Raw genomic sequence first — 25,684 nt, 5'->3', positions numbered from 1 at the left:
CACCTCTGGAGGTCCTGTGGTCTAACCCCTGCTGCAGCAGAGCCATTTGGAGCTGGTTGCCCATGACTGTGTCCAAATGGCTTTTGCAGATCTTCAGTGGGGGAGAATCGACAAACTCTCTGGGCAACCTGTGCCAGTGCCCAGTCATCCTCACAGAAAAAAGGTTTCCCGATGTTCAGAGAGCACAGCCTGTGTTTCAGTCTGTGGTCACTGCCTCCGGTCCTGTCTCTAGGCACTACCATGAAAAAATATATAGACAGGTCAGATTTTAACTATACGTAGGAAAAGTACAAGAAAAAGCCCCATCCTAGCTAAAAAATATCAATGTTAATACTTTTTATCTGACTTCCTAATGAAATGAATGTTGGTCACTCACACTGTCTGTTCTTTCCTGTGGAATATTTCTCTGTCTGCTCTGGGGTGCCCTGACCCCCAGGGAAGCACTGACTTTGGCCCTCATTCATGGAGAAAGCTTCCTAGACTTCAAGATAGACTAGAATCCACAAAAGTGTGGAACAGATTATAGAGAGTAGTGTACGTGTATCACTTGGTAAGAAATTTAGGTTTTGGGATTTTTAATATGTTGTGGATGGAAGGAAGATGGAGGGCACAGGGTGTCATCCTGGGTTTCTTCTTCATGCTTCTTCTTCCTTCTTCTCCATGAGTTTGGGTGGCATTTTGTAATTGGGCAGAAATTACGTGCTGCGGGCTCTTTGGGATCAGTTATTGGGTTAAAAGGGAAAATAACCTAGGTGTCAGTTCTTAATCGGATAGTTTAGTCTTAAAAGACCTTGTAAAGAGATTGTTAGCCATTTTGTGCCTTCTAATGAAAAGAAGCAAAAGTCAGAGTAGTGACAGTTTTACTGATAAGAAATAATAAACACTTGAGTCCAAACACGAATTACTGTCTCAAGTGCCTTCAATGCAGACCCAGAAAAACCAACGACTGGTACCCCCACAATTGGTGCCTCATGTGAGGAATTTTCTATTGAGTCTGTCAGCCATTTTCACTATATTTAGAGCCCTGTGCACAGCTTCAAAGACAAGTAAAAACTTAAAAGTATTTATTACTTCAAACTTAAAAAAAAATTTGTAGAGGGATAGAGAGGCTCAGATTAATGATTCATTAGGACAAATGACAAGCAGAACATGGTTCTTTTATCTCCTTGCTCTTTTGGCAGTAACTCACTGCTGGTATATCACAGTACCCAGACCTCTGAATCAATCACAGACTGCCATTTCTTGCCTGACCTTGTAAATGGAATTACTACAGTGTTAACACAGGCAAAGGCCAGGCTTCATTAGTTCTGCAGCCCATGGGATGTACCCTCTTTTTGTTGCAGTATTTGCTTCTCAGTATAGAATTAAACTGTACTTACCTTAATCTAAGACACTTCTGTCACAGGGTAATGAGCTTTGGTCCATATATACTATATTGCACAGTGTTAAAATGGTGCAAAAAGAGTGCATAAACAAAGCTATAGTAAATACATGCAAAAATACCAGTCCTTGTAACAACATAAGCAGCCTTAGATGAAAACATGTTTGAATCTAGAACCAGTCTGCCCACTCTAGGAGCTTGTACTTATTGGGCAGGTAAAAAGGTGTTGGGCTGTCTCTCAGAGCACATGTAATTAATCAAGAAATAACAGATTTTTCTGCTGCTTTTTAAGAGGGAAGGATGCAGAAGAAAATGAGAAGTTGTCTCCTTGCCCCTTTCATGCTAATTAATGCATTCAGAAGCTGAACTGAAAGGAATTTAAACTCGTGATAGTCATAAGAGGACAGATCAAAGGAGAAAAAAACAGACCAAGTAAAAGAAAGCTGCACATGCCTTCAGTTAACAGACAGAATACAGGTCTGAAGGAGGTAAGAATTATATTTTTTGTTTTACACAAAGTTTTCAGCTTTGTTTAAAAATTATGCTTTAGAAGAGGCTTCACTGTCTCTAAGTGAACTCAATATGCTTTATTTCCTTGGCTAGAATTATCTTCAGTAAAGTCATTGTGTTTTCCAATTTACCTGTATAGGGTGGGTAGATCAGTGGGTTACAATCAAGTAGGATCTGTTGTTGTGGTCTTCACATTACAGAAACATGATTACATGTGGATTTCTTCTTCACTATATTTGATTGAATAGATTTTTAACTGTTCAGACAGCTGTGATTAGCACCTTAAGATTGGGAATAAAGATTGTAATATAAATTACAATTTTATTTACAACGAAATAAATTACTACACATCTGAGTTTACATTGTCAGCAGACATAAATCAGTATTCCCATCTGAAATTCAACAGATCTCTGAGGGTGTCCAGTGACTGAAAACCTATATCCTGATTGTTTACAGGGAATTACAGAATAGAAAAACAACTATTTTTAAGATCAGTATTATTTCTTCTTCTAAATAGTTTTTCTTGTCCAGGAAAATTGCCTCTTTTTCTATATTCTCGATTTTGCTTTAGAAATCTGCCATCACTTGGTACCTAAACAGACTACATCAAATTCTGCAAACTCTGTTACACTCAGTTGCAAACAACCTTGATGTCAGTGATGATACTAATATGTAGACTATAGTTATGGTTTTTAGCTTTATCCTAAATTGGGATTTAGTTGTGTGTGTATAGGAATCTACTTGATTCTGAAAATATCAGATTATCCTGCCTCTCTAAAATGCTCCCATTAAAACAAAGAAGCTGAAAATATAAAGCTTGAATGGCAACAAATTATTTATCACACTGACACACTGTCTTTCTACCCTGTAGGTTTGAGCAGGACCAACCTCACAAAATGCCCAGAAGATATAACCACCCAGACAGCAACCACTTTAGAGGGAAAGGACATGTCTATTTTGCAGTGGAAGAGTAAGTGTAAATTAAAACCTATGTTAGCATGTAAACTGGTGAAAGAATTTGTATTGAAAGAAAACCAGAAAATTGTATCAAAAAAATTCACTGTTGTATATAGATGGAGTGCCTTTTAACTATCTTATAGGTGTCTCTAATGTTTGTCAAGGGACAACCTTAGAGAGCCACCAATGATAAGAAAAATCAGAATTGCCAAATTCAAGAATCTAGAGTTAAATAATATGATCACAAGTCATCAGCCTTTGCCAGGTTTATTGAGGCTTATTTAGAATTTACTTTTAAGGCTGTTGCAAGATTATCTGTACCCTAAATCTCTAGATTCACAGACCTCTCTTAGGAACCTCAAAGAGACATTGTCTCACCCTAAAGAATGGTGGAAACCCCCCAGAGAAATGGTTAAAAAAAAGAGCAAAAGACATCAGTGCCATACAAACATGACTCCCAAATTGTTTCTGGCAAATATTTTTTATCTTTGAATTACAACAAAATATGTTTGGTCTGGGATTAATAGAGACACTACCCAACTGGTGATGTTTTACTATATAAGGCAAGTAATTCCAGTGTGCTTGGGAAATCTGTATGTGAATTGTGCTAGTACTGGCTTACTCGGCCCCAAACTTAATGACTTGTTGCAAACACTCATACTGCAAGATAGCTGCTCCTTCATCAGCCCGGGCAAAAAGAATAAACAAAGGGAAAAGCTCTCTAATAGTCCATCCAAAGAAGTTCAGTTCTTTAAAAAAAAAAAAAAAAGCTGGCTAGTCATGTTTCAGCACTTGAAACTAGGCATGCTCACCTCTAACTGCTTTGAATCCTAGTAGCTGCATCTGTAAGTAGTTTTTCTAGATATGCAAAAGTGACCCTCTCCTTCCAGTACCAGACGTATTCTAGATATGAGCCCTAGATTCTTAGCAGCACAACTTCAGCTTTAACTGGAATGGCAAGAAATCGCATAGACACTTTCCATACAAGCATGTGAGTAGTTAGGGAAGGAGTTAGATGGCAAATGTGCAGTCAGAAGTACCAGCTCCAGAAACACATCCTGGGTTTTCTCCTAAATTTGCCCTAAACCAGGACAGGGGCATACAGGCTAATGGACAGCTAAAACAACACAACATGTGACAAGCAAGAAGTCTAAAAATGTAGAGAGAGCACCAGTTGCCTGGAGAAGTAGTCCCTCCAAGTTTCGGCTGTGCTGGCAAGAGTAGGAAAACCAGTGGAGCCATCTCACAACTTTGGCTGTATCAGAAAGTGACTGCTGTGAGCTCTGTGTATGTTAGAACGGGTTTGTTCTGATTCACATAGCAATTTTTCCCCATACTCTTTTCCTTTAATCATTTCATATATTCTTCTGTTCCTGAACAGGGAAAGAACAAAAAAAATGGGGAATGAATTCAGTATTTCTCAACAGGTGGATATTAACACTAAAGGAAGGCTTTTTGTGACTAGGAAATTTGGAATTACTTTGTCAGTTTGCTTTATGATGTAAAGTGGAAATGTGCTGCTTCTGCCAAGTCCTCAGCAAGCAGTGAGGGAAGGGTGTTTTACAGCACAATTTGCAAACCATATTTTCCCTAAAATGACCCAGTGACGCCAACAGTGTGCTGAGTATGTCATGCAAGAACGAAATCCTTATAGAGGTCTTTATGAATAATTCAAAGTTTCTTACTCATGTTTTAAGGTTGCAATGTGTTTTATGCATCAAAAAAACTCTTCCTTCATTAGAAGTTGTTGCAATATGATGCAATTAGGATACATTTTAAATACTTGCTGCCCAAAGAAATTTAGCAGAGAAACATGAGCTGCATCATCGCAGATGTCGCATTTAATTTAATTCACATTCACTTGCAATATCACAATGCTGTGATTTAAAAGACTTACAGACAGGTATGTTTTTGGAATTAGTAGTCACTAGTAGATAATTATTTTCAAATAAATATATTTTTAAAATGTTTAAGAACTTGGTAGAGAAATTAGCTAACAGCTAAGTCTATAGAAACCAAATGAAGTTATTGATACTTTGACTATTTTCTGAGGTAAATTCTGCTCCATGGCTTCCTCTGATAAAAAGTTGATGACACAAACTTTTGGTCTAACCATACTTGCTCCTGGGAGGATGCATCTAGTTGTGGTGCAAATTTTGTTTTGCTTTCCCAACAGAGCTCTGGGTATTGGACTTTTCATTTTGGTGCTGGCAATTTTACTTGCCTTTGGCTGCTGGTATTACAAAAGACGTAGTGGCTACAAAAGTCTGCGGGTAAGTGTTGCAGCTCATTTTCTCCCATGCTATTATTCTGACAACCTTGATTTGCATGACAATAATGCAGAGAACATCAAATCTGTAACAGGACATCACTATCTCAAGCAATATTTACACTGACATATGTCACAGACAAAACCACGTATGAAACACAACCTGCCCCAAAGAACATGCAAGTCAGACAAAGGAGTAAGAGGAACCGGAAGCAAAGGGACATGAAACCAGTTGCCCAACTTCTCACAACACATCAGTAAAAAAATTTATCTGTAAATTTTGTAAGATCAGTAAAAAAAATTATTTGTAGAAAGTATTCTATCTGTATTTACACAAAACAAAGAGACATTCAGCATCCTTTCATTTAAATAAAAGTAATAAATTCACTGTTCATGAGATTTACCCCTAAATAAGGGCTAAATTAGAGTAAATCTAGGAAAAAGAGAAGAATAATTGTTACAAGTAGGTAAATACGCTCACCTATGGGTGATGTGAGATTCATACATACAAAATTCGATTTGCAGTTTTAAGATTTACAAAAAAGTGGGATGGGTTTGAGATTTGTTTTCTAAAGACTACTTTAAAAATATTTTCATTTGTGTCTTCTTAGCAGCTATTTAAAAAAAAAGGCACAATCTGTCCCATAACAACTGGTGTTAGAAGTTCCAAAGCTTTATTTTTTAAGTTTTGCATCTCCTATGAAAGGGAGCTTTTTTAAATTTTTAAAACAAAAGCTTGTTATGGTTTAACCCCAGACAGCAATTAATCACTGTGTAGACACTCGTTTATTTCCCACTGCCACCCTGGTGTGGAGGAGAATAGGAAAGAAAAGGTGAACTTCATGAGTTAAATAAGAACAGCTCAGTAATTGAAACAAAATATAATCATCTACTACTAATGATCATCATAATGAAAAGGTGAGAAAGAGAGGACTAAAACCCCAAAGGAACAAGTGATGCCCAAAACAGTTTCTCACCACCCCCAACTGATGTCCATCTCATTCCTGAGCAGCAATCAGCCCCTCCCAGCCAAATCCCTTATTTTTATACTGAGCATGATGTTCTCCAGTGTGGAATGTCCCTTTGGCTAGTCCAGGTCAGGTGTCCCAGCCATGAGCCCTCCCAGTTTCTCGTGCATCCTCTCTGTGGCAGAGCACGAGCCACTGAAAAGTCCTTGACTTAGAGCAAGAGCTACTGAACAAAAACCAAATAATCATTTAGCCAGCATTAGTCTCATAACGAATCCAAAACAAAGCACTGTACCAGCTGTTTAAAAGAAAACGAACTCTACTCCAGCTGAAACCAAGACAAAGCTTTAGGCAAATACGTGTTTTACAGTATCTTTTAGTTAACCTAATGTTTTGAAGAAGACATAAGTAACTGTTTGGGACTAAAAAACCCAGCAAAGGTCTCATTTGAGTCAGCAAATCCATGTCCTTGCTGTTTCTGGTAACTTAGTCTCTTTCTATCCAATCATCCAGTTGTCTATCCAATACATATATCAACTGGCAGAATACCTAAAAGCTGAACTTTCATAGTGAAATGTTGCAAAAAATGAAGGTAATACTCAAAAAAACCCTTCAAAAATCAAACCAAATGCCTGCTTTGTAAATGATGGCAAACAGCATAATCTGTTTTTTAATTACTTCTCATGAGAGATTTCTACTTTCTGATTTTGAAAATCAATTTTTTCTTAGGCTATTTCTGGCTAGGGGAGAACTGGTACAGAATGTGTACAAAAGAAATGCTGAAAAAAATGGAAAACAAAAAGGTTCAGGATTAAGGAAAGAAATAGCTGGCATAAAAAATAGGAGGCATTTGGGTACATGAGATGTCAGTTCCTGCATCAGTCTGAAAAATGCAGTACTTATTTTTCTGTCAATGTAGTTGGATTACACAGGAGAGAGAGCATTTGTCTCAGCAGAGACAGCAAAAAGTGTTAGGTGAGGTATCTTTCTTACTTGGATTGTCTCTAATCCCAGATTCTAATACATACTGTATATGTGCTGTCAAATTTTGCTCCAACTTCACAATCTCTTCTTCCTTTCACCTCCCCCATATTTCTTTATGATCTGTCACAGAGCAAAAGCTCTAGTGTGAGCACAGTACGAAATGTGGTAGGTGAGGGAGAAATACTGGACTGCAAAATGGCTCTGCAGGACTACAGAGACTTTAATTCTGTGGTAAGTTGCAACTCAAGACCTCACTTAAAACTGAGTAAGACATGGTGAGATAATCACTTGATGATTTCTCCCATGGTGTATTCTCTCATACTTTGAGACTTCAATATCAACTTAGAAAGTAGTATTTGGAAAAATTTGTACCGTGAAAAACTAAAAAAAAAAAAAAAAAAAAAAAAAAAAAAAAATTACATCTACTATTTAGAGTCCTTACTTTAAAGTTATTTTCTTCAATTTATATTTATTCTTAAGTTGTATGATCATTTCGCAATCTATTAGAATGATGCAACACCTGAATGCTGAAATATACCCCAAAACCCCAAACATGTCCCTAACTGATTTTCTGCCATTCAGACAAACAACAAATAAATTGTGTCTGTACACACTATACTCTGATAAGCATTATCAGAGAATACTATAAAACTTCAATGTGTTAGCTCTTCTAATCATTACAAAAAGATGGTTATATTTAAACTTTCAATTTTCAAAAAGGCAAATTAAGTGATAAGTATATATAAATGGGTGTGTTTAAATTGCTTTAGAATTGAGAAGAGGCTAATCTCAAACATTTAAAATAAGCTGTTCAAATTTTTACCACTAGAAATACAACAATATGTCTGCATCAAGACTCTTAAAACCTTCAATATTTGTCTGAATTATCAATATAAAACCATCCCATATATAAAAAAAATTATTCCTGCCTTTTTAACATCGAAAATTCTCTCTTTGGATGAGCAATGGCAATAAAGTGAATCTGATGCAAAACCAGAAAACATACTACCAAAAAGTAACGTTAAAAAATAGACTCAATGAATGAGCTTGGCTTCTTGAAGTCATAGAACTGTATCAAATATGGTGGTAAATAGCTTGCTGTGTGTTTAATGTCATTTTCTTGTCATTTTCCTTGTAATTCAATTGTGATTTTTTTTTGATCTTTCACACCCATTTTCCTTACCATAGGTACCTGATGCTCCACCAGCTTATGACAAAATTGCTGTAGATCAGTCACCACCGCCTTATTCACCATGACAACTTGAAATTTGAAACCATAAACATACTGATTCCATTTACTCATGCTCACTCTTTATTTCCTGTATATGCTTAACTTCCTTAAAGCTACAATCATATAAAAGAAAAAAACATGTCTTCATTAGCAGTTGCTGAAAACTATTCCTGCCTAATTTACACAACTGGTCCTTGAAATGCCTTAATAAATCTGAATGTGCTTTTGTTTAAAGCTTTTCACTTCTTGCAATCAGATTAATACATTATGGTCTGGTCATCTTGAATCCTTCACACATCTACATAGATCTGTAGTGACATACTATTCAGTATCAATCAGAGTAAAAAGTGACAGCACCTTTGTCTTCATCTTTCCCTTTCTTTAAAAAAATAACAAAAAGCCCCAAAAAAACAAAACAACAACAGACACACACACAAAAAACCCACCAAAAAACAAAACCAAAAAACTTCAAACAACTACTCCTTAGAATGTAATGTAAAAGAATCTGTCACAAAACGAACCAAACCATTTGACTACATGTCCTCTTACAAACTGTTTTCCTCACCAGCAGTTTTAAAATCTACTTCCAAAAAGTGACTATGTTTTACAATACACTTTAACCTCACATCACTTGTTTATGTACCTGTAATGAATTAATTCCTTATAAAACATAATCAATCTAGGCAACTTGGAGTCCATATTATTTCATACTGCAATGGATATAATAACATCATCTTTAATTTCCTTGTGGCAGTCATGTGAGAGAGTGCAAAAGAACTTTGTAAATTTAAAGACTTACATGTAATTTCTTTCTAATACAATGAAACTATATAAGAAAATGCACAAAAAACATGTTTCTTGAAGAATACAGAATACAGCAGACTCCTAGATGTTAATTTCCCAAGTTTGGCAGAACACTAGCAGTAATAAAAAACTAAGGATTTTGATATGCATAAACGGCTACATACTTTTGATAGTTACTGTTTACTCAGCCTTTTTGTTATTGCTTGCTTGCCAGATTATTACTTAAGATTATATGCAGATCAGTACATTTATACACAAGGCCTAATATCTCACAGGAGGCAGCTAGAATGGTACAACATTAATTAAAATCAAAAGTAGTTACAGAAGAAAACTGATTTCATAAAGCAATTATTAACTGCTATTAGTAAAGAATCTAGTTCTTTGTCATGAAATACAAGAACTAAGTAAGTTTTCAACACAAGGCACAGTTTACTTGCCTAACATAAACTCCATTTATGCTGACAAATAATAAAGATGGGTTTTTTGAAATGTTTCTTCTGTAATAAAAATGTTTATATAGATTAGTTAAAATTGTTGGAAGGTAATAAATATCAGTAGTTGCTGTAAAAGGTTATAATCCATCCACATGTTCTTACAAACTTAGTTTATATATTTATTTAAAAACTTAGAGACGTATTTTTGAATTTTAACCTAAAAAGCTGCTTACCTGTGTCATTTCCAATATCCACCTGTCAGGAAAAAAATGTGGAATTATTTAGCAACAGGAAGAAGAATGCACAGGAAAACATAAAAAATGTCCTCTTACAGCTAGTAAGCACTAGAGATGTCGAACGCAATGGCCGACTAATTTTCTTGCAGGACTGGTAAGCTGAAGCTTGGTGCTGATATCTTTAGCAGCTCAGCACTCAGCATTTCTCTACTCTACGGCAGCTTCCTTTCAAAAGACTGTAGCACTACAGTGGAATAGAACTGACATATGCAGTCATTTTCTCATGTCGGAGAAAAAAATCAATTAAAAAATAATAGAGATTATTTACTATGAAGAAGTGCTTAGAGTTCAAAAAGCTTTACTTGATTGCACACATTTTTAGTAGTGTCAGAATTAAAATATTACCAGATGTTGCAAAAGCTCATGAAGAAGTTAACACTGATGAAGTAGAAATATTAATTTGTTTGTGGGACTATGTCAGGCTAAATTGTTAAAACTCTTCAGCAGCCAGAAGTGGAACAATTAAACTTTGAGCTGAATTTATAGATACTTAAAGGATAGATAAGCCCTCTTGGAAACATATCCTTAGTTTTCAGAAAGTCGTCTCCTTTTTTCTCCTGGTGAAAGTAGTATTTTTACTTTATAGACACAGTCAGACAGTGGTCTCAGATTTTAGTGCATTAAAATAACAGCATGAACTAGAGCTTCACAGAGCACTCAAATAGTTGTAAACTTCATTACTCATGCTGAATGCGATTCTAAATTCCATTTTTCAAATCTGGCTCTATACCCAGTGATGGTACATGCCAGAGTCTGGCTGCTGACCCATTAAAACAAAGAAACACTGATGCAAGACAGGTCAGACCTTGAAAACAAGAGACCTGTAATTGCCAAAGTTGCATGGTGCAAGAACTGGTACTTTCTGTACTGCACTCAATAACACTGCACTTTACCAAAGACTAGTTAAAACATTCCAGGACATCTGCTCCTTTAAAGAGAAATGCACAGAAGTGTTTTAACTACTGTACATGGAGAACATGGTATAGGGTGAGTGTTCAACCTTCCTGGAAAGTCTTTCAGATTAGACAGTTATACGACCCCAGCAACTGGTCACCAAAATTTAGATTCACAACTTCTTTAGTTTGGTCATGTATGTAATAGAGAGGATATGAAAGTCAAAGACCTTCTGTTCCTCTGGTTTTTACCCTCTTTGCAATCAGGCTGCTATCAGATGCCTTGTATTACAACTATAATTTTGAACAAACATGATATTTGTGCTTCATTTTCTTCCATCAAAAAAAGCTAATGAAGAAATTCATAGGCAATTTGAGTTTTTCCCCAGAATGCTGATGAAGAGGTGGCTGGTCATAGCTGGAGAATGATGCTCTGCTTGCCGCTAATCTGCACTACCAGAGCAGCAGACACACTGTTATTACAGTTTATCTGCAGAAGAGAATCTTAGGAACTTCTCCATAGCTATGCATAGAACCCTAACACAGATGCAGAAACACTTCAAAAACAGACCCCTTACTAATATAGTGTGTTTTGGTCAGATTAGTAAATTAGAATGGCAATAGCAGTTACACTGTCTGTGTTTGGATTCCTGGTATGATCCTGTCGGAGCATCTACTTTCTAATGCAGTTACAAGCCTTAACATAGCCTTCAAAGATATTGAGCAAAGGTAAAATGCAGCAAGTCCCAGGAGTTCAATCTTCCTGGCACACTGCACCACGCAGCAAAACACCTTCTTGAGCAAAGAGTCAAAGGGTATAGTCTATACATGTCAGAAAGTTATCATAAAAGAAAGTACCATGAACCTTCCTTAGGAAGTGCTTGCTTTTTTAGAGTGTCACTAGTCTAGTGTAAATGACTAGCATTTCGGGCTGGTTGCTAGGAGAACCCAGTGACATTCACCTCAGCAATGTCCTTCGACTTCTACTACAGCTGGGGATGTATGTATATATTATCTTGGCCCTAAGTACTGTATTAGTATTAGCCATATTGCTTGTAATTTTTCAGTGATATATTTTGATACATTTTGATGTCTAATATTGGTAGAATATCCATTACTATGTTGGTGTTATGTCCACGTACTCACACGACATAAGAGTACATTTTTTGCCTTTAAAAGCAAACTTCACTTCTTATGTGAAGGAAAAATGTTAATGAATTTCTTTGTCTTTGAGAAGTAGCATTTATGCTCTGTTGACTATGTACTAAACTGTGCAACAAGGCTGAAAGGTTGTTGTGTGTTCGTGCCATTTCATTAAACATATTTTACTGCCCATTAGAACTGAAAAGTGCTTGAAAATTTCCAGTGTTGTCTTTTGGACATGGGTCTGCGCTGAACTTCACATGCAGTAATAGAGGCAAACTAGCAGCAATACAAAGTTTAAAAAGCTATCTACCGGTATTATCTAAACATCCCTTATATGCTGCCAGCTAAAATCCAGCACTTGTGCACTTTTTGGAATTAACTCTCCATATTTTGCATCCAACCTCAAATTTTTACATTACTTCTTTTACACAAAAAGTATTTGACTCAAAGGCAGCAGCCTTAGATTTCTAATGAACAGAATGCTTCCCTTGCTGCCAAAATCTAGCTCTTCTAGATGTTTTGTCCATGTAGATTTTACTCTTGTGCCAACACAAAAGACTACATTTTTGGGGGTAGTGGTGTTCCGAACTGCCTTGTGCTCACAGCAATATGAAGAAGAAAGGCTCATCCATCTTATCCTCATCCATCATGAACCATCTCTCAAATCCCACTGGATCGCAACTCTCACAGTGGAGCAGATTGCCCAGAGAGGTTGTGGAGTCTCCCTCACTGGAAATATTCAAGCACCATCTGGAGGAATCCTGTACAATGTGCTCTGGGATGATCCTGCTTGAGCAGGGAGATTGGATGACGTGATCTGCTGCGGTGCCTTCCAACCTAACCCATTCTCTGCTTCTGCCATTCTATGACATTTATTCATCAAAAAAATAACCAGAGACTACTGGGCCATATTTAACAAGAGAAAAAAGGACAGAATTTATAATCCATTGTGACAACACTAATGACATTAAATGTCACAGTTACTGCCTCCTCTTGTTTCCCCAGAAAGCTCTTCACATGGCATAGCTGCAAACTCCAGTCTTGGTGGATTAACATGGGTGAAAATCTGAACAATGCTTAAGCAGCATATGTGCCTTCACATTTCCAAACCATTTTAGCACAGCCTCAATTAGATGTTTGGACCACAAGCATTATTTGCTCCTTTCCTGAGAGCTACATCACACAAGTTAAAATCAATACAAAAAGAGAGTGATGGCCTAATATAAATACTTGAGTCTTTCAATACTAATTTTGTGAAGTTTTTTCAACTCCACTAGCTTCCATCTCTGGATGGGAGAAACAGAATTCTCTGCTGCACATTTGCTGTGTTCTCTGCATATACAGAAAAGCAGCCTTCCTTCTTCACAGTTCTTCTTTTCATTTACCTTACCATCATCTTGTAGCTATAAGGGGAGAGATCTGACTCATTTTTGTTGAAAATTAGTGTCTTAAGGAAAAGGTGTCATCTTCCAAGTTCTATCAATTTGTCCTTTCCCACTCACATTGGCAAAAGTAATTGATTTCTATTTCTCCATAGCACCATGTACACCTCAAGTAACTTATTGCTTCTGACACTCTGGAGCAAAAGTGTGGCCCTTTTTAGACATGGTTCAGTGCTAGATTTGATTCTGCAGTTGTTTGCAGGAGGAATTTCAGGATGGTTAGCTGGAAGCTATAAAAAGGAAAAACCTTAGAACTGCTTCAGGATTTGCATTAAAACAAAAAAATCATATGATAAGTGTGACTATTCCCTGACATTAATATCCTGTACAGAAATCCTTGCAAGGATTAAAAGGTGCCAGGTGTCTATCTTGTTATAAATTACTCCTATTTCTCTATCTCCAGGAAACTCAACCTGAACATTTTTGGTATCAACACAGATTTAAGGAGCTTGTCTTTCTGACATTCATAATTCTCAGCTTATGCAGCCCACACGATCTTCACTTCTTGGATTTTGGCCCCATTAACAACTTCAGTCAACTCCTCATTCAAACCTTCTGCCATTGAACACAATTCATGCACTGCTCCTTATAATGGATAAGCAGTTTTATGCTTTTATATCACTGTTATTGCTGCTCTGCCTCTCTGAATTACTGCTCATGTTTTTGCAGTACCTGATTCTTTGACTGCAAAATCTGCCCTTTCACGTCACAGACAATCTCAGGCTGATTTCACACAATTTTCCTGGAATTATTGTTGACGCTGTGTATACATACTGGGAAAATTAACTCATACTTGATCTATTTCTTAATTCTTTCCACTAAGCATTGCCTACTGGCCACTACAGTAAGTGAAACACCTAGTCCAAGCTGCAGCTAATACAAGGACAGGTCCGCTGCACCAGCCACATCACTTGCATTTCATGTGCCTAAGTAAGAAATTCACTTTCAGACATGGGCTCTCTTTTAAAAAACATATTGGTTTTCCATTAATTTCTTAGGCCATGGAGGAGGGAAATACTTCAGATAGGCCTGTCCCACTTTTTGTTCTTCTATGATCATATTGGAAAAAGCATTCTACTGGCAAGAACAATATTTTGAAGGCATAACATAGTTGAACTGTAGAATACTGTCCAGACAAGCCTCAAACAAACTACTGCAATTTTAGTATTGGTGTGTTGCTAATATGAATTGTAAATGTTCTTTAAATATACATACATGCAATTCCTCCTTCTCAGTAGTAAAAAATTATTATAATACTAAAAATACCAGATTTTTATATTGTGTAAATGGAATCCATCATGATACTACTCTTCCTTTATTATAAGGAAGACACCCTGTGACTACATAGTAATACCCAGTCACTAATTCCTCTGTTATTCAATTTCACTGCTGCATGTGATTAAAAAAAGAATGAGCAATGATTCCATAAATAGCAGCAAGTTATGAAGGCAGCTCTCAATGTATGTATTGGTACCACATGGCAATGACCAATTGACAGCCAAAATAGTCTGATTTTATCCTTATTTATTCATTCTTGTGTATTTATACTTGAGATGGAATAAATACGAACAACTAGTTAAATAAGTGTATTGTCTTCTTTTTATGACATCGGCATTGAAAAGCAAAGTTCTAAAGCCTGAAGACAATCAAAAAATCACAATTGTTTCTTTACTATCTTACTTCTCTATGCTATTTAATTTTTATAAATGCTATTTGTCAATGTTCCTCACATTCTTGAAAATAATTGCATTTTCCAAATATTTTCTTCATTGTAAAAAGTGAGAATAGGGGAAGATAAAGCAGTAATCTAGGTAGGTGTCTAACCTTTAGTTATGGATGGGATGCTGGAAGGAGTCAGGGGACCAAGGATTCTATTCCCAGTTTCTCCATGTTGCTATGAGAACTCAGAACTTCATTGTCTTCATCTGCAAAAGGTTGGAAATCATATTTATGCACATTTTAATGAACCTTCTGTGTAACAAACAATTTCAAAAAATATTATAAGCAATAAATTACATTTTCTTTACATTACCTTTACATACCATTTTCATTTAATGTGCTTAATTCAGCTGAGACTGAACTAGTAAAAGATACTGTAAGGACACCAAATTTCTGAAAAATTCCTGGACCAGTCATATATGAAACAATGAACTATCTTAGTTTCCAAGTTTACTCAAGACATTCAGGTGTGATTACTGACTAGACAATTCCATAGTTTGAGAGAATAGGAAAATACACCAAGATTTATCATGATTATTAAGTTTGCTTTTATGCCACTGTAGCTTCAAGGAAATCTTTTTAAAATAACATTGTTCTTCGTCACATTTACAAAGTGGCTTCTTCAAGAACTAATAAATCCTTAACTGGATGCCCATCTGTATAAAATGACCATACAGATTTTATCTTGTATTCTATGCACAAAAACAATGAGATTTAAAAAGCATCATGTTGAAAATCATTACAGCAGTTTACCCTTTAACATCTTCAAGAGACATAAAACCAAGAAAAATAGGAACAGCAAGTGCCAGACTTGCAGTGGTTTCAATAACCTGTTTTAAAGATCATGTCTTTACAGCTAAAATATTCTGCAAGTGGTATAGATTTATTGGATGAATTAAGTTGACACTGATGTGAAGTTGGTTTACAATTCATATTTCTATGAAAAAGTTAGTACAAGGCTAAATAATAGCCAGAAACCAACCCACAAACACTGAAATAATTATTATAAAGAAAACTCATCAACACACTGCTGAGTAGCTCATAGGACCTTTAGAACACGCACTCTTTTGATACCACATCTCAAGGATACAGTAAAATTGAAAAGGTATACACAGCAATGACAGCAACTGACTACTCCCATGAAAGAAATAATTGAATTCACAGTTTCTCTTTATTCTAGAAAAGAGACAACCAACATGGCAAGGTCTACATAGGCCATATGGGAAAATAGCAAAGAGCAAAGGTTCATTTTATCTTACAATATAAATATTATTTGCATCAAATGAAACTAGCAGGTGCCAGGTTTGAAAACCAGAAAGGAGATTTATTTACTAACTCTTCACCACTCGATGCTGTGGATGGTAATAGTCTTTACATACTTCCATGAATTCTTGAAAGGATTGGTGTATTTCATCAAGAGAAATACACTGAAAGCTATTAAATAGGAAAAAAAAATCACAGCTGTGTAAGGAATACTCTGGCTCACAGATAAGTGGATACTAAAAGAGTATTCAGACCTGGTTTTGTGCTCTTTTGGAATGCTACTGTCGAGTGCTTCAAGAGACTAGGTGATGCTGGGATTGATGGCCATCATAACAGAATAGATGGATCTTAAGTCTGATGCAGCATTATTAATCTTATTTTTCTCACTATTTTGAGTCAGTGAATTCATCTGAGGTTCAGCTTACAGAGAGCAGTCTACATGAGTTAAGTTTTTGTGAGGACCTCTGGCCATTCTATTCAAAGGAAACGCTCCTAACATAACAAACATTCATGCTTAATAAAAATTATTAATTTACTTTAAAATTAATTTGAGATACTAAAGTTCTGCACTACAACAAAGTATAAGCAAAACCAACTATGAACCACACACACTGGGCAGCTATGGATGCCCTACAAATGCTAGCTTTTAGTAGTTTTCTGACCTAATCCCATGAGACATACTAGTTTCTCTTCACTCACTTACCAGGAGAATTTTTGCTTCCCTTTTCACATTAAATTCTTTGCCACATTACACAGTGAAATCAGCACAGGTTTGAATGACTTGGCAGAAATACTTGGTTTGAATAGGTACTTCTATGACCCCTAAGACTTGTCAAATACAATTGCTTCTAGGGTGGCAGAATCCCTATGAGAAAATGGCAGCACACACATGGGGGTTTGAAACATGAAACAAAATTAATGCAATTTTCTCCTCATAGCAAAGCAAAACTATTGTGCAGAACATGTCCTTTTAGGTAAATAAAAGGATGTCATTCAGAATATTCAAAGTCATTAGTAAATCTAGAATTTTGCATGTAATATAGTGTTTGAATATTGTATATAATATCAGAGGGCGTCCAAAAGCAAGGCATTTTACAAGCTCTGAAATGTTGAACATGTTTTCTTAAAAGGTTGATTTATACACCTATGTTTATATGTTTCATTAAATGTCTTTTTAATTTCAAGTCGAGATGCAGGCAGTTCTGCTTTTTCATTGTGCCTGTGAATATAATCTACTTTTTTACAGTTCTTTTTGGGCTACTGCTGGCACTATTCACTTGGTGGAGTGCAAAAGGTACATAGCAAATTGTCAACGGATATTTAGGTTCACGTGAAAAAAAGCCTTATCTCTGACTGACATTCATACTATCGGAAAAGAGTATTGAGAATAGGAATTTTATTCACAAAAATTACTAAAATTTGGTTTTACATAACGAATGTTGCAAGCCCATTACACAGCAGTCTCAAGTCTTTCTCCAGTAGGATTTGGAATGTGAACATATATCTGAGAATAAAAACCCATGAAAACTGTAATCAAAGTAACCAAACTTCTCATGTTGTAAAGTTTATGTCTGCCAAATTATAAAACATTTACGAAAATCATAAAATATTGCCATATTAATTCAGAAAATTTCTTGGAAATCATTCAAGCAAGTTACTTGAGTCCTGAGTTCCTAAATTCAGCTTCTCTAACTTTTCTCTTTATTAGAATTATAGCATAAATCTTTCTATTACATTAGCACACAGAAAAATGTCATGCAAGAACTTTTTCTCCATCAAGAACAACTTCAATACTAGAACCTAGTCTTGAGCTTTCCAAACAATGTAGGCAACTCACTCTACAGTAAACATAAATTAGAAAAAAGGAAAAAAACAATCATTGCAAGAGAAAAATAAAAAAAGCAAGTCCCAAGGTTCAACCAGTGAAATGGAAATAAAATGAGTTGCTGGTACATATGGGTAAAGTGTCCATGAAGAAACTGCCATTCTCTGCCATCTCCCTGTGTTGGAAAAGTCACCTGCAGCATTCAACTGTAAAATGCAGTCAGACTTAAAAATCCTTAGTACTGTAAACTCTACAAGGGCATGCAGACACCCTTGGTACCAGGTGTCTTTAAAATCAATTACAAAACACCTTCCATGAGAAGTAGGAAAATTGTAGCAGGTAGGTTTTTCTGAATTTAAACAAACCTTCTTTCATTCCAAAACAGACAGCTTCCATCTTTCTCAGTCCTGAGATAAGATGGAGATTTCTGATCCAGAAAGATGCAATTCCCCACTGAAATTCTGTTAATTAGTGCAAAAGGAAAGGTTCCTATGGAAGGCACAAGCCTTTCTTCCCCCCCAGTTTCCCAGAACTTCAGCTAAATAGCTATCAGGTTACTTTTCAGAACAATTTAAACAGCAGCTGACAGAGGCAGTAAGATGTGGTCCTGTTCTTCAACTCAACATCATAACTGCAAAACTGTGTACAGCAAAAGGGGAAGGGAAGTAGAAAATTCAACAGGATGAAAGCAAAGGTTGAAGCTTCATTTTTATGAAACTCAGTCTACAAACACGGCTAAATACAGATATGTAAGCTTTTATCCCCTTTGTCACAGCTATTTAAAAGGCAACTATCATTCATAAGCTCTTCTGAAATCCTCCCTTCTAGTTTCTAAAAAAACCCAAACCAACAAACTCCACAAAAAATCCAACACATACGAAGACAACAATTCTAAAATCACCATCTTCCATAAGATAAGATGGGCACCCTTTCTCTATATGTAAAATCACAAAAGATATAAAAAACTTATCTCCATGAGCAGGCAGCTGTGAACTCAGCAGATCTGCAGAAAATAACCCAAAGGTTTTATCAGATCAAATGCTGAAACTAAGCCAATAAATACTGAATACTCTGTATAAAAAGGGAAGGTTTATGCAATATGTAAATTATCCCCATTCAAAGCACTAATAAAGCTTCTTTTAATCTTGTATGATGTTTTAGCACTGCCCTTCCAGACAGACCACTTATAAGCTAAAGAAAACATGCAGAGCTAGAAAGCATGACCAGTGGAAAAAAAAGGTAGTTGTTATGGCTAGATGGAAGATTAGTGAGTGACCTTGTTACAGTTACCAGATAATGTGGAAATACACACAAGGCTGTAAAACAGAGAACAATGAATTGTTCAACAGATCTTTGAGCTTTAAGACAAAGCACGGCAGTCCTTAAGAGCAATCAGTGTGACTTAGACTGGTGTATAGGAAGCCATTTGTAGCCTTACCATTTCACTCCAGTTATTTAGGCAACATAACCAAACCATTAAGAATGGATGAAGTACGGGTTATCCTGCCCTATATCATGAGGAACAATAAGGAGGCCATCCTTCCAAATCCTGTCAAATCATGTGAAATGTAAAATCAGAGAAGAACAGAAGAGATTAAATAATTTCATTCTACCATACACCAAAAAAAAGAGATATATGTATGTATGTATGTATTCTCCCATGGTGTAACAGATACACATATTTTTAACTACTGCCAACACAAAGCAGTATAGCAACTTGATTTATTACATGCAGATTCTTCTGCATTGTTGCTAAACAGTACACTGGTCCAAAGTTACTAAAATACTTAAAAAACTATACATTATGTAAACAAAACATAAATAAGACAGCATAGTTTTTTGTACATATTATTTAGTACAGGAGTTCAGGAATATGTACAATTCTATACTGTGGATTGCATTTTTACAATGCATAATTTTTTTTTAAAGAAACAAGTCAAAAATAAATTTAACAAATAAAAAGGAGATATATACTGTCATAAACACACTGGCAAACAGTCCATAGTGTAAGATGGAACATGTGCAAATTGTGAGATTTCTCCAAACTGTTAAATGAATTAATTGGTCATCTCTGAGCCTTTTACTAGAGAACTTTCTGAAAACTTCTGACAAACTAAAATTTTTCTTTCTCCACATCCCCACAGGTAAACAGGTAAGAACTGCAACCTTGTTAATATTGAGTAAACCAATTGTTTAAAACATTATAAGAAATTTTTCAATAGTTAACAACTTCCAAAGTCTGAAGAATGCCCCAGAATTTCAAAGTGGCTCATTTGCAGTAAATTCAGGGTGCAGCTTTGTCAGGTTTATCAAGGCAAGATGACTGAGACGCAGGGAAGACCGCAGTAGCATTTCTGCTTGTGGAACTAACAACAGGAAGCAGTGATGAACACAGGGAAGGAACTTTTGGTGCTGAAGTATTTAGAGCATTCAGTATGGCTCCCTCTGGACTGACCAACAGTTTTTTGATAGAACCATCTAGCTGAAACACTGATGTGTTGCTTGGTAAATGAGAGTTCGGAGGATGAAGAGCAGAAACAGCAGATGCAGCTACATTAATGGGAGACTTTGTCACTGAAGATACAGACAGAGTTACTGCAGACAGTGGAGTACATGAGCTAGCTGGAGTACCAAATATCTGGGGTGTAGCATGTACGATGGGTAAAGCATCTGCAGCTCCAAAAGAGTTCACAATTTTTGTAGAGCTTTTCAAAGGATGTTTTGGGATTTGCCAACTTAATGAATGACTTGGTGCTAGGATGATTTTTGAGGTTATTGGATTAACAGCTGGTACACCTTGAGGCTCTTGACCATGGTTAATTGTTAAAGGAGTCTGTTTTGTATTACAGGAGAGAAGAAGAACATGGCTGCCAGCTCCAAGGCCTTGTAGTGGAACAACAAAGCGAGTACCATTAATCATTATCTGAGTTCCAGGTGCCAAAGGCATACAAGTGTTAATGACTATTTTCTGTTGAGTGGAAGGTTCATTCAATGGAATTCCTCCTGTTTTGCTTATTACAGGGGGCGAAGCTTCAGACATCTGAGCAGCAGAAGCACCAGCATAATCATGACTTTGTTTCTCTGTACTGGGAGGTATCTGCTGGCATTGTAGGGTGGAAAGACTGGGAAAACCAATTACTTCACCTGTATTTGGTGATGGAGGGGGCAACACACTCTGAGGTTTGTGAATACCTGCATGACTTGACACAGGAGCTGAAATTCCTGATGACTGAAACTGAACCAGTGTGGGCAACTGTCTTTTTGGTACTGGAAGAGGAGCTGGAACTGCTGCCAACTGAGGAACTGTATGTAACACCTTGTGGCGGGTGGCTGCAGGTCCAGGCAAACTAATGACTGGAAATTGCAGAGCAGGTGCTAAGTTTTGCGGAGATACTGTTGGTTGTGTTGAAATCAGCACAGACGAAGCAAGATGTCCTGTCTTCACAGTTGATATACCCACAGTATTTCCAATATTTGATGTGCAAAGTCGATTATCCAGAACTGGCCTTATTCTTGAGGGATCATTGCCACCAATCAAGACAGTAGACTGTGCCCCAGAGGAAGTTCCACTTGACGTAACTGAAACAGATTCTACTTGTGCATTTGCTGTTGTCATTGTAAAGGCATTTTCAGCTTTTGTTGCAACACATACAGATTCATTAGCTGACACAGCAAAACTTGGAACAGGAACCATAGTACTACTTGTCAAGGATAGGGCCGAGGCTGTCCTCTTCTTGTCTTCCCCTTTAGAAATGCCAGAGTGCAATATATTAACTGGTACAGCCTCCTGTGCACTGCCTTTAGTATTTACAATGGTCTGACCTATATTTAGTCCAATTTTCACATCTTTTACTTGAGCAATAGCTGGTGATGAGTTTATTCTTATTGGTGCTCCTACTGTAGATGGGATCAAAACCAACTGTGGGTGCTCTGTGGCATTAATAAAGGTTTTGGTCAGGGAAGAAGGAAGTTTCTGTTTCAACGACTCTGCAACTAGATTGGTGGTTGATGGGCCATTGGCAATTTGTGCGTTAATGAAAACCAGCTTCTGAGCATTAACAGCAGTGGATGCTGGACAGGGTTTAATATTGACCCCTGATGCCCCAGACGGAGATAAAATTGGTGGATTTGTGATTAATGTAAACTTCTGGACTGCAGTACCACTGATTAACTCTCCATTTGTTGCAGAATTTGACTCAGATTGTGTAACAGATTTTGTTTTCACTTTAGTGTCCCCTTGATGCTGCACAGAAGAATTTGGAGTTTTGACAATATTACTTTGTCCAGTGCTAGTCACACTAGCAAGGCTGTTTGGAGCTGCTGACACCAAATTGCTAGCTAATGGAATGGAGGATAAAGAAGAAGACACGTGGTGGGAGTCCTCTCTTACTCGACACAAAGAGTCCCAAACAGCTGGCTGCTGTAGTGTGAATTTGGTATTTTTCTCCATGGCCTGGGTAAAATCAGCAGGGGAAGCTGGAATGTTAACAAAAGAAGTTGTTGAGGGAGCAAATCCAGAAGGAGATGATTGTCCAATATGTGGGAGACCAGATGTGGCTGTTGCTACAAATGGAAGACTAGAGCATGATACTGCTGTGGTTTTTGGCACAAGAAAGGCCTGAAGTTGAGACGCGTAAGTGAAAACTGAACTAGGACATAAACTACTAGGTGAAATCTGGTCTGGGTTTGTTTGCACTTTAACAATTCCAGTGTTTCCACCTCGTGTTGTGACCAGGATAGATTGTGATTCTCTTACACACACTGTCTTTAGCTCTTGCTTAGTTTCAAGGGAGTCAGTTTGCTGCTGTGATGCCAGACTGTGAGAGGCAGAATCAGTGTTTGTAGATGCACTTAATGCGGCTGCTGGTGTCAAGGATTGGCTAGCTGTGGAAAGAGTAGGTGAAGCCAAAGACACAGGCAATGTAGCAGCCGAAACTGTAGTCTTGAATTTGCCACTGTCACTTTGGCTTACCTTAATTATTGATAAGTTATCTGCTGAAGTTACACTAGACAATGGTTGTGTAGTGCTCATGGGACCAGTCACTTGTGATGAGTGGGTAGTATTCTTGCTAAAAACTGTAGTGGGTGACTGAGTGGCATTTGCAGGGCTTGTTACCAGAACAGGTGTTAAAGAAACACTGACGTTTGGCATTTTTGGTAAAGATGTACAGTGCACCTCAAATGACTTTTGTTGTAGCGACTGAACATCCTTGGACACAATTTTTTCTTCCTTCTGCTGAAGAAGAAAATTCTTAGGTAAAATAAGAACTTGTTGCATGACTTTTTCTCCATTTTTAGGGTCAATCATAGCTTGCATTTGAATTTTCACTGAGTTGTTCGGAACGTCTATTGGTACACAGTGGCCATTTGGCATTTTGTATACCATTTGTAAAGGAGTCTTTGAAATGGCCTGGCAGGGCAATGCTGGTTTGATCAGTGATGATTCCAAAGCTGGTAAAACTGACTTTTCAGAAGTAGATACGTTCATGCTTGCAGGAGGCAACAATTGATTTGTTAAGGTCACTTTGTTCCCAGTATTCTTGGCAAGCAAGGCTTGTATGGGTTTGGTCCCTTTCAGAAAGTTTGACACTGATGTTGCAGGATCTGTCAAGGAAAGCAGCTCTAGAGTTGACCCTTCAAATTGTTTCAGCTCAGTCAAGCAACTATCCAACTGCAGGCTACTTTCTGAACTCTGGACCACAGCTTCATTAGTGTTCAGTTTAGTTTTCTTCCTTGGTGAAATCTCAGTAGTGCTTTGATCCAGACAACTATTTTGCTTGAGCTGTCGTTTAATGCATTTAGGCAGTGTCTTCAGTATCTCTTTAGAAGCTGATTCTTTTTTCAGAATTCTGTTTTTTCCTGCAGGTAAATTCATGTCTAATAGTTTCATTTCATCTGCAAGGATATTAAAACAGAAAGTGTGTTTTACATGCTTGCAATTGATACTCCTATGAAACCGTTTTACAGTGTCTTGCTAAAGGCAATACACTAGGTTTGCCAGAGTAAAGTTATATGGAAGGAAATGTCTCAATTTTTTAAGGCATCTGCTCAAGGATCTTTGCTATACAAAAAGGGGGTAATAAGGAAAGGAGGAAGTAATAAACAAGAACATACATGGACTGAAACCTGACCAGCAATGGGAGACAGTTAGGAAAACCAAACCTTGTCAGTTAGGTTAATTGACAACAGTATGTGAAAGCATGAAAATGTATATTCCAGCAAGGTTATCTTGAGGGAGAAAAAGGGAAAAGTCAGGAAAAAACATACAGAGACATAGATCCAACCAAACAAAAATGGAGACAATGTCAAGAAACAACTTCACCAATCACCCCAGTTAATGGGCTATCAGGAAACTGCAGAAGCCTCTTGCAGGAAGATAACTTTCTGAACCTAATATGATTATAAACCAGGGTTGATCCTGGAGACAGAGGCAGGAGGGGTAAGGGAATTGGTACAGCTATACAACTCATGAAGCAATGTGTAGAGACAAGCGGAGGTGCAAGGACAGCTGCAAGAGGTTACAGCCTGTGGGCTTAGTGACAGCTGCTGGGGGGGGGGGTGAGTGTCTACCCTTCCCAAATCCAGTGAGTGTGTATTCACTGATAAACTTCAAGCCAGACTAGCTGGTGAACAGGAGGTCCTGGGGGTCTGGGCCGGCCTAACAGGTGGACTTGTGAGTGGGGGATGCCTGTGCAATGATGTGAATGCCATGTTTCATAGTGAGCATCAAGCTGGACTAGCCAGTGAGCAGGGGATGCATGAAGTGGTAAGAGGGCTGAAGATGCATGCAGGAGGGCCAGGTGGACAGAAGGGCCATGCATTGAGGTTTTGATTGCATGGGGCTGCAGGGGGTGCTCTCTGAGGAGAGAGGCCAGGAATTGCCTTGTGCCAGACACAGCTGACTCCAAAACAAATCCACTGCAGGACATGGCTGAGCCTGTCAACCAAGCTGGTGATGTCTCATGGATAATGCTTTGTAGAAGAATGTGATAGAATGGACCAAGGAAAAGATGTAGAAACACAATTCTGTAGACAGCAAGGTCAGCAAAGAAGGAGGGGTAAGAGGTGCTCCACGCACTGGAATGGAATGGATTCCCCTGCAATGCAGAAAGACCCCGGATCAAGCAGGTTCACCTGCTCCTATGGAGGACCCTGCTGGAACAGGTATGTACATTGAAGATGCTTGAGAACAGAACCCTGCTCTACTGTAGGTGAGGAGAATGTCTTGAAGGAAGTTGCAGCCCATGAAGAGCCCACTCTGAAGCAGGTTCCTGACAGGAACTGCGGCATATGGGAGATCCACACAGTCTTATGCTGAAAAGCTCTAGCCTACGGAGAGGACCCAAAATGGTGCAGCTTGTGAAGCACTGAATTCTATAGCGGGGACCCCACAGTGGAACAGGGATGAGGAAGGAGCAGAAGGGACTAACCATTATGAACTGAACTCAATCCCCAGATTCAATCCTTCCTATGATATTTGACAAGGGGGGAGGTGGAAGAACTGGGAATGAAGATAAGCCCTGGGAGGTGGATATGTGAAAGGGAAAGGTTTAGGTTTTGTA

The 25,684-nt window shown here is 37.5% G+C and overlaps 2 protein-coding genes across 2 annotated transcripts in view; one reads left to right on the top strand and one right to left on the bottom strand.

Annotated features, from left to right (window-relative positions):
- The first annotated feature begins 1,828 nt into the window (after nucleotides 1–1,828).
- On the top strand, nucleotides 1,829–8,517 carry MLANA (melan-A). Its single transcript, XM_030968065.1, has 5 exons — nucleotides 1,829–1,869; nucleotides 2,763–2,861; nucleotides 5,025–5,121; nucleotides 7,199–7,300; nucleotides 8,258–8,517. The coding sequence occupies exons 2-5, from the start codon at nucleotides 2,788–2,790 to the stop codon at nucleotides 8,324–8,326; spliced, it is 342 nt and encodes a 113-aa protein (XP_030823925.1). The 5' UTR covers nucleotides 1,829–1,869; nucleotides 2,763–2,787; the 3' UTR covers nucleotides 8,327–8,517.
- KIAA2026 (KIAA2026 ortholog) overlaps nucleotides 7,512–25,684 on the bottom strand; it is a 58,503-nt gene continuing 40,330 nt past the window's right edge. Inside the window, exon 9 of the mRNA XM_030968064.1 lies at nucleotides 7,512–24,017. Coding sequence (XP_030823924.1) covers nucleotides 20,407–24,017 — 3,611 coding nt within the window. The 3' untranslated portion in view covers nucleotides 7,512–20,406. The remainder of the gene's footprint in view (nucleotides 24,018–25,684) is intronic.

The sequence above is a fragment of the Camarhynchus parvulus genome, chromosome Z (assembly GCF_901933205.1).
Source record: "Camarhynchus parvulus chromosome Z, STF_HiC, whole genome shotgun sequence".
Classification (NCBI taxonomy): Eukaryota; Metazoa; Chordata; class Aves; order Passeriformes; family Thraupidae; genus Camarhynchus; species Camarhynchus parvulus.
The sequence above is the reverse complement of the archived record's forward strand: the minus strand, read 5'-3'. Positions and strand labels throughout refer to the sequence as shown.

Excerpts from the sequence above, each read along its gene's own strand:
- MLANA (XM_030968065.1), top strand. The coding sequence starts at position 2,788 with ATGCCCAGAAGATATAACCACCCAGACAGCAACCACTTTAGAGGGAAA. Across the intron at positions 2,862-5,024 it reads GTCTATTTTGCAGTGGAAGA|AGCTCTGGGTATTGGACTTT; the intron begins GTAAGTGTAAAT and ends CTTTCCCAACAG. Across the intron at positions 7,301-8,257 it reads ACAGAGACTTTAATTCTGTG|GTACCTGATGCTCCACCAGC; the intron begins GTAAGTTGCAAC and ends TCCTTACCATAG.